The 9499-nt window shown below is 40.6% G+C and overlaps 1 protein-coding gene and 1 pseudogene across 1 annotated transcript; both read right to left on the bottom strand.

The window, feature by feature from the left end:
* Positions 1-401: 401 nt before the first annotated feature.
* On the bottom strand, positions 402-2162 carry LOC148717864 (uncharacterized). The gene has a single exon (XM_088742427.1). It carries the CDS (start codon positions 1086-1088, stop codon positions 402-404), a length of 687 nt encoding a protein of 228 aa, XP_088598553.1. The 5' UTR covers positions 1089-2162.
* Positions 2163-5571: 3409 nt separating this feature from the next.
* LOC148717863 (uncharacterized) lies at positions 5572-7034 on the bottom strand (annotated as a pseudogene).
* Positions 7035-9499: the final 2465 nt, after the last annotated feature.

The raw sequence follows: 9499 nt of genomic DNA, 5'->3' as shown, positions 1-9499 counted from the left end.
ATAAATAAAGACACGAAAGGGAGTCTGACTTTTTTTTTTTTTTTGAGATACATACAAAGTAGCGTACTGTTTAAAAATCTGGAACTCCTGTCTTCTATTTCCAATATCTCTGGATATATATAATGCTTCCTCCAAGCATACATCAGAAACTTCGTAATCTCCGAGATTTCCAGACACAGCTTCAAGGTTTGCAAAATCTACTGCTTCCCCTTCCTTATCGTCAAGTTTAGTTCTGATAATGAGCGCTTTTTGGAGATACTCTTTAGCTTTGTCCTTTTTCCCGAGCGAATGAAACACAGCACATAGGTTTCCGTAGTCGGCTGCCTCTCCTTTTCTGTCACCAATTTCAGTTCTAATGACAAGCGCTTTTTAGAGATACTCTTTAGCCTTGTCGAATTGCCCTAGCGACGAAATACAGTACCTATGTTTCCGTAGTCGGCTGCCTCTCCTTGTCTGTCGCCAATCTCAGTTCTGATGGCAAGCGCTTTCTCGAGATACTCTTTAGCCTTGTCGTATTGCCCGAGCGAATAAAACACATTGCCTAAGTTTCCGTAGTGGGCCGCCTTTCCTTGTCTGTCGCCACTTTCAGTTCTGATAACTGGTGCTTTTTCGTAATACTCTTTAGCTTTGTCGTATAGCCCGACTGACCAAAACACAGTACCTAAGTTTCCGTAGACGACTCCCTCTCCCTGTCTGTCGCCAATTTCAGTTCTGATGAGAAGCGCTTTTTCGAGATACTCTTTAGCCTTGTCGTAATGCCCGAGCGACTGAAACATAGTACCTAAGTTTCCGTAGTCGGCTGCCTCTCCTTTTCTGTCACCAATTTCAGTTCTGATGACAAGCGCTTTTTCGAGATACTCTTTAGCCTTGTTGTATTGCCCGAGCGACCGAGAGATAGTACCTAGGTTTCCGTAGTCGGCTGCCTCTCCCTTTTTGTCACCAATTTCAGTTCTTATGACAAGGGCTTTTTCGTGATACTCTTTAGCCTTGTCGTATTGCGCAAGCGAATAAAACACATTGCCTAAGTTTCCGTAGTGGGCCGCCTCTCCTTGTCTGTGGCCAATTTCAGTTCTGATGACAAGCGCCATCTCGAGATACACTTTAGCCTTCTCGTAATGCCCTAGCTACCGAAACACAGTACCTAAGTTTTCGTAGTCGACGGCCTCTCCTTGTTTGTCGCCAATTTCAGCTCTAATGACAAGCGCCTTTTCGGGATACTTTTTAGCCTTCTCGTAATGCCCGAGCGACCAAAACCCAATACCTAAGTTTCTGTAGTCTGCTGCCTCTCCTTGTCTGTCGCCAATTTCAGTTCTGATGACAAGCGCTTTTTCGAGATACTCTTTAGCCTTTGTCGCATTGCCCCAGCGACTGAAACACAGTACCTAGGCTTTCTAGTCGGCTGCCTCTCCTTCTGTGTCGCCAATTTCAATTCTGATGACAATCGCTTTTTTGAGATACTCTTTAGCCTTGTCAAATTGCCTGAGCGACTGAAGCAACGCTCCTAGGTTTCCGTTACAGGATGCTTCTCCTCTTTTGTTGCCAATTTTGGTGTTTATAGTAAGGGCTCTCTCAACATACTCTTTCGCTTTTAGATATTCGCCAAGTTCATGAAGGTAAATTCCAAATCTTTTACAGGCGCTTGCATGTCCAATTTTGTCACCAGTTTGTTTCATTATATCTACTGCTTTTTCATAAAGTTGTTTGGCTTCTTTAAACCTGTTTTGACTTTTAACTAACTCTGCTATGACAATGCAAATATATCCTTCTTTTTCTCTGTCAAGAGAGTCGTTGTAGAGGACAAGTAGTTTCCTGCCGTATATTTCCGCATTTATGTTGTCAGAGATACGACGATAAGCGCAGAAAAGAAACTCATAGATGGTTCTGTAGAGTAGTGAATTAAATTTGTCTTTGCCGTTCTGGTTGGTATTATTTAGCCAAATCAAGCATTCGCTGCATACCTCAATAGCTTTCTGGTTTTCTTATTCAACAAGTAAGGCTATGCTCACGGAAGGTATTATGGCTCCTAGCGTTAGGTTTTCCATTGCCGTCCCATCCTGTCATGTGATTTAAATTAGGGAAACATTATCTTTAGTGGTATTAGTTAAGAAACTGATTAGATAATCTGGATTCATCATGCACGAGTCATTACGAACAGGAAGCTGTTGAACTTAAAAAAAAGGGCTGGATGGATTACTTTTGGTACCGAGTTGAAAGTGTTAGAATTTACAATATCGACTTAAAATAAGGATTTAATGGAGAAGAGGCGTGAATTGGTAAAACTGGAGAAAGCACCGGATCGCATGCGGTGAAACTTGTTGAATAACTTTGACCACAGATTTTTTGAGAACGGACTGTGTGACTGTCACGCTGTGAAAGTTAATTGTAATTCAAGTGATTTTTGATGTAGAATATTTTCGTTCTTTCATGAAATGTGATGGAAAAAGAGAAAAGCGTGACTGCACGTAAGTTTTAGTTATGGTCATGTGTCGGGGGCACGTCATCAAGGTCGCGGTTCCCTTAAGGAAACAAGTAGGATTGGTAAATCTTTTACCACAACGTTCTTGGAAATTGGCTGATATTTTGTAAAATGACATAGTTTGAAAAGGTTGTTCTGGCAGTCTATCACCAAGTAATGAGCTTACTCGTCTAATGAATATGGATGAAAACGAAACTATTCGTAGCTGATGAGAATGATTTCCAAGATGAGAAGTAACAGTGGTTTGACAAACTGGGTTTGTAGCTTTTCATTTTACTTCGGTCGTGATTTTTGCACAGTGTGATATGACTTAAGCTTACAATAGAAAGAGAAACTAAACAGCATATAGTTTTCTCTTTGAAAAAGTTCGCAGTGCATAGTTACTATCAATAACATTAAGCAAGGAAGTAAGTTTCCAGACAAAACTGTGGTCCTGCATGCGTCAGTGGGGGGTTTCACGAAATAAGTTTGTTCTGTTAACCGAGTTGGTAATGTTAATTAGCCACCGTAAAGCTGACGTTTCGAACGTTAGCGCTTCATCAGAGTGGTTTATTATAGCTACATAATACGATGCTGCACGTTTTTGATCTTTTAAAAAATAGATGAACTTTTTGGTTGAAACTTTAGCACCGACTTATCTAATTCACTAAAGTTTGTCTTATGACGTTAAGGAAATAAAAATTTTGTAATCGCCTTTCTTCCACATTTATGCAGACATTTAACAATGAGTTTGTGAAATAGCAATGCCAAAATATCGAGGTTTTGAGCGAATGTTTACTTCCTAACAAGCAACTAAACTAGTTTAACGGCTGTGATACATAGACTACTTTTATCTGAAAAGTAAGCCGGCACAGTGATCAATTACACTTCAGTATAACATCTTTCGACGTAAGCACGCGGTGTCAAAGACTGACTTATGTTCTCATGCGAGACCTTAGTACTTTCACAGAAAACGAACGAGGTCACTCGATAATTACTGATGAAAATTATGGCCGTTGGAAAAACCACCAAACTCCGAGAATATCGTAAATGGTTTGAACCCGGGGGTAACATGTGAAGGTGTAGTCTGATCGTCCGGGTGAGTGTAATCCTGAGAAGGACTGTTGTCGGTGGTAGTGACTGACGTTTCGACAACCTGTGCGGAAGTCATCATCAGAGTCAAGTGAATGATTGTTGTCAGTAGAATGTTCTTATTCCAGTTCGTGTGAAATGATCGGTTGGTTTTGCCGTGATGTTATTGGCTGTAAGACTCAAGTGACGTAAGTCGGTCGTGATTGGTCTGTTTCGATCTGTCGGTAAAGTTAGGTCGTTCTTTTCCGGTCGTTTGTGATGTTTATGTCGTGAATGAGTCGTTTGTATGGGGCGGGTAGTTGTTGACATCTGTTTAGGGGAGTCTGTTCTAAGTTAGTAAACCAGCTTTCCAGAGTCAGTCGTTGAAAATAGTCAGTGCTGTAGGTTAGGCATTGCGCAGAGTCCCAGTCAATGTTGTGGTTGGTAAGTCGATGGTGTTCAGCAATGTGATTTTAATAGATTCCGCAGATAACATTTTTGCTATTCACAAACGAGAACTCAGTCAGCAATACCTGAAAAGCTTCATTAGAGGTCTTTTCTAAGATACGATAATCAAGCGATTTGTCAATAAACATTCCAACACCTCCAGACGCCAGAGGCGTTGGATCATATTCAAATAACTAGCCAGGTATGCGTGCTGTGCGCATTTGTGAATTAGCATTGGTGATGTCTGTTTCGGTAACGCCGATGACATTTAAATGAAAATCTACTTCATGTAAAAGTTGAGTTTGAAGATTTTCCAGGTTACGATTAAAACTGACTACGTTGTTATGAAAAACAGAAAAGCTAGAGATAGTCTCATCTTTTGATAACTTCATTTTCATTTTCTTAAAACAATGGGGGGAGAAATATCGACTAATTATTCTGTCAGAGGAGTAATCGGTGGGGTTCAAGTTATGATTTAGGGTTGTATTTAAGGAAAACAAATCTAAGTCATATAAAACGGTAAGCTTGTCTAATTCCTTTTTAGTTTTAAATGTGGTAGACACTGAATTATTAAACTGGCCATGAATTTCTGCCAAATTTCCAGAACAACCATAATACGGTAAAACCTTCAATGTAGATCTAATAGATTTTACTGTAGTTTTGTTCCTACTTTTCATAGTAATATCAATGATAAAACATAATAGTAGTTTTAACTTAGCTGCAAGGATCCTTCCATCCTCGGAGACCCAGGGGCTGAGTCGATTTCAAGTTACGGCATGAAGAGCCCCTGGGAACATTGTCTTACAAGACTAGTTCCAAACGGTCGCAGTCGTTCTGCCATCTGATTGGTGCCAGAAAATCTTTGTGTTTTTCTGCCCAATCAGAGTGAAGTGTGCTTTAGAGTCCTTTCGTGTGTTTTAACAGGGACATATACTAGTAGCTCAGTTGCTAACTATGTTTTTTTTCACCGTGCCACGGAGATTTGCTGGAGGTGAAAAGTTTCAGTCTCAGCACACAATGTAAGAGAAATCGATCAGATTGTCCGCGAAAATCTTAACGGAAAATATACTGAATACTTTCGCAGGTATCACCAGAGAACGTGTTTTAAAGTTTGTGAGGTTTGTAGACAACACGATGGTTGCAGTCATTGATATGTCGCTTTACACGTTAAACGAGATTTAAGCTTAAATCTTTCTAGATTTTTTGCATAATTTGCGGTGACTGAAACTTTGCCAATCCCGTGAAGTTATTTCGTCGCACGGGTCACGCAGGTATGTCGTGCAACTAGCGCTTTCGCCTACATAACTTTCTGCTTTCCGTGCGCGCCAAAATCTAATCTTAAAACACACGAAAGGACTCTAAAGCACACTTCACTCTGATTGGGCAGAAAAACACAAAGATTTTCTGGCACCAATCAGATGGCAGAACGACTGCGACCGTTTGGAACTAGTCTTGTAAGACAATGTCCCCAGGGGTTCTTCATGCCGTAACTTGAAATCGACTCAGTCCCTGGGTCTCCGAGGAGGGGATCAAGCTTCAGGGCGTTCACGCAGTCTTAACTTAGTTAAGTCAGTCCTCAATCGACCTCAGGTGAAATGTTAATCCGTTTTGCGTAGGAAGATTGCTGCGCCTTTTGCCCAGCACCACTTGTAGTTGTATGTGTTTTGGTGCGCCTTCGCTGAATGTAACAGCTCTTGTAGTCTCGGCGTGAGGTGGCTGTAAATTGCAATCCTATTAATTTCAGCGGTAGAAGGGAGATCCAGGCTTTCGGTAGTTAGTTGACTCGTGCTACCTCTTGACGCCGGGACTGTGTCTCGTATCATTCTTCTAGTGAATTTACAAATTATCGGGTTCGGTTGTCTTTGGTTGCCATTATCGGTTGAAGTATCTCGATGTGGAACCCTGTGGGCAATGTCGATCTCTGACATGGAGACATCGACTCCAAGGCCACAAAACAGCTTCACACACAACTCCGCGGTGTCGTTTGCAGATTCGCTTTCTGAGATAGGTGGAACGCCCACGATCTTCAAGTTATATTGATAGCTGTAGTAGAGCATCTCGTCGACAGCCTTGTCAATTCTGTCAACGTTAACTGACAATAAATCTAACCTATGAGACAAGTTTTCCATAACTTTTGACAAGCTCGATTCTGACTTAACAAGGGCATCGGAGCTGTCGCTGAGGAATTAAACATCCTGTGTGTTCGGTAAAGTTGCAGCTGTCGCCTCATGGTGATCCTTCTGATCCGCCATCTTGGATTTGATAGACTGAAATTCTTTCATCACGTCTTTCAGTTGTCTCTTTAAATCATCGTTTTCTCTTCTTAACGCTTTCACTCTGTCTCCCATTAGTCAATGAAGAAAAAGAAACGATCTTAACTAGCCTAACAACTAATCCACGTCTATGAGAATGCGGGGCGCTAGCTGAAGCGTCCGCGCACGCCAGAGGTGAAAATCGAAAATCCGTTCACATCAAATCCAGTATGTACTTTAGTGACCCCATTGCCAGAAATTAGGGACAAGATGGCGGTTGTGCGTGCGCACTAAGGCCATAATGGCTGCGAATTCGTACAAGGAAATGTATGGAGATAAGGAAACTTGTTAAAATATATCAATTATGAGCTTACGGGTCTTCGTTGCCCGACTCGAATCATGTTAAGAGCTGCGTAACCTTCGCATCTGGGTTAAAAATGGCTAATTAGAAGCAAGTTTACTTACTTCCCGAAGTGGCCACTTTCATCTCTCGTTGTACGTTCCATTTCTCCATACATTGTCTTAAAACCCTGCCGAAGTCATGCGGAATACTCGTCGATTAGAGTATCAACCCTTCAATGAAGTAAATTTGCCCGACTCGATATTACCTACGCGAATTATGTAAGATGTTTCTTAAACAGTCGTAAAAAGGACGATTTCTACACTGCAAAATACTTCCAAAGGCGCATTATTTCCCTTATTTTTCCATCTATAGTCTAGTAATGGACGCCATATTTGCGAATGACCCATTTCGGTCGGATACGGAAAAGGAAAAACTTCACAACTCCAAACTTCACCCAGTCGCCATTTTGTTTGTTGTTAAGTCCACAGATGTTTCACGGGATATAATTTAGGTTCCAGGCTTTCAAAAATCCACTATTGGCAGTACCAGGCTTGGTTATAATGAGAGTAAATACGCGGGAAAAATTAACAACAAACCCACCTGGTATAGCTTTGCTTACAGCATATAAAAACAAAATGTCCGAGATTCTTGAGAGTTACAAAAAAATGAAGATAGAATGGGCGCTAAAGATAGGAACAGAATTTCCTCTTCATTATGTCAAGCAGCAAGCTTCTCAGCTGTATGAATTCCTATTTTGTGTGGAGATCCCTTGGCCACTACTACGCTTGCGGAGTGAGCTCTTAGAGGGTACCTCTGTCCATAGTTCGTAGAGGGGACTGGTTAGGAAACGCGGCAAACTTCAAAGGGCCGGCCTATTGTCTGTCCTCTGAGCTTCGCTTGAACGTCACGTGACCAATGACCCTGCACAGAACCAAAACAACATGGAGGACATGAACGACTTATTTTTCTTCGGCGACGATTTTGATGCCATATTGGAAACTTTGGAAAACGAGGAAGAATTACAAGAGCACTTTGTCGAAGCAGCTGACTCTGTACGTCTTTCAGAAGCCTTTAAAACGTTATTTTCGCCCAAAAACTTTGTAGTTATTGATGCCCTTAGCAATGGCATCGGTCGTAGTACAGCAACATATTTTTTTTTACTGAAAGTCTTTCGATTTTTCGGTTCAATATGAAGAGGGAATTGTTTGCGAGTTGTGCCAAAAGAAATGTAAGACTAAGGCTGGATTAAAAAGACAAGACAATAAAGCATAAGGAGGAACAAGCGCGGTGAAATCAACCGACTCAAGAAGCCAAAATCACTGCTGAAGACTTCGAAGCGTTATCAATGAAAGCACGAGATAAAAAAATTGAAAGAAAATCTACCCTCAAAGCGTAAAAGAAGAGCTACGAAGATATACGATTGCCTGGGATGAAGAAAATATGAACTTCTCAGAAGAAGAATCCATGTATATGCGTTTGGTTAAAACTGAAAATGCAGAACAATTCTACTCGAAGTACTATTCAAGAATAGGCCTCAATTCAACAAAGATTTTTGTGGGGTTGTAGAGTAATGCGGCAACATTGCTTAGTACCAAAGTGGCTGATTGTTTGATAGCTCACAGCAAACAGAAAGATGAATCAGCAAATCCCAATATCCCTACTAAACTGTGTAATAGAGAAATGGCAGGGTTACAATGTATTGGAGGATATGTACTGCACAAGCTTTATAGCAAGGTGAACAATGTATATAATCCCACAGCACATACTGAACAAACAGCTTCAATACTGAAAGCTGGCAAAGCAGAAGATTTGCATGTTGCAGGGAGTCAAAAACTAATTTCATCTTTAAACCGAGGTGGACTTTGGGTTATTTCTAAACAAGCTCAAACAATTTTTGAGAGAATAGAACATAATTTTAGGATTCTGACCTCAGGAAGTCTCCAGCTGAAGATTGACAATGTTAAGATAGAATCCAAATCAGCTTGTGATGTTCAATTGGTCTAAGCATATAACACCATGTTGTTGGACTCAGACACAGTGGTAGATAACAGCATTGCAAAAGATGTTTTGGACAGCATTATTCATTTATATGTTACTGTACGGTGTTTTTTACTGGCCAAAGATGTTATACAGAAACACAAAATTCAATGTAAACAAATGAAGACAGAAACACTACGAAAGGAAATTTGTAAAGCCAGCAAAGAACAAGAAAGGCAGATATAGTTAGAATTAAGAGCCTGCCACAATTTATCAATAGGTAATTTATTACAAAGATTAATTTGGTAGCTACAACCTGCAACATATTAAATATTACTCATTATTGATTATTGTATAGACAAAATGAGTATAAAGGCTATATGGTTAAAGTGCACCTAAACCCAAAAATTTTTTTTCGCTTAACGAAATAAGCGTATTTTCTGGAGTATTTCTGTGCAAACATTTTTTTATTTGCTCAAATCTTCAATTGTCTGTGCCCAGTCAAAATACGGAAAATCGGCCGCCATCTTGCCCCACGGCCGAGTTTAAAGAGGAATGGCTCTAGCGGGTAATGTGACGTCAAATCGAGAACACGAAAGTCTGCATTTCACACATTTTCGCTTGTTTAGGAAGGTTGTAGTCGATTTTGTCCGAAAATATGCCGACTAAGTGTGTTATAGGAGGATGTAGCAACGTGCGAAATTTGCAAGAGGGTATCACGCTTCATACATTCCTCATACAATACACCTGGTCGGCATATTTCGGACAATATCGACCACAACCTTCCCAAACAAGTGAAAATGTGTGAAAAGCAGACTTTCGTGTTCTCGATTTGACGTCACATTATCCGCTAGAGCCATTCCTCTTTAAACTCGGTCGTGGGGCAAGATGGCGGCCGATTTTCCGTATTTTGACTAGGCACAGAAAATTTAAGATTTAAGCAAATTAAAAAAT

Source organism: Stylophora pistillata, chromosome 13 (genome assembly GCF_964205215.1).
Source record: "Stylophora pistillata chromosome 13, jaStyPist1.2, whole genome shotgun sequence".
NCBI lineage: Eukaryota > Metazoa > Cnidaria > Anthozoa > Scleractinia > Pocilloporidae > Stylophora > Stylophora pistillata.
Note: the sequence above shows the minus strand (reverse complement) of the source record. Positions and strands in the feature narration are given on the sequence as shown.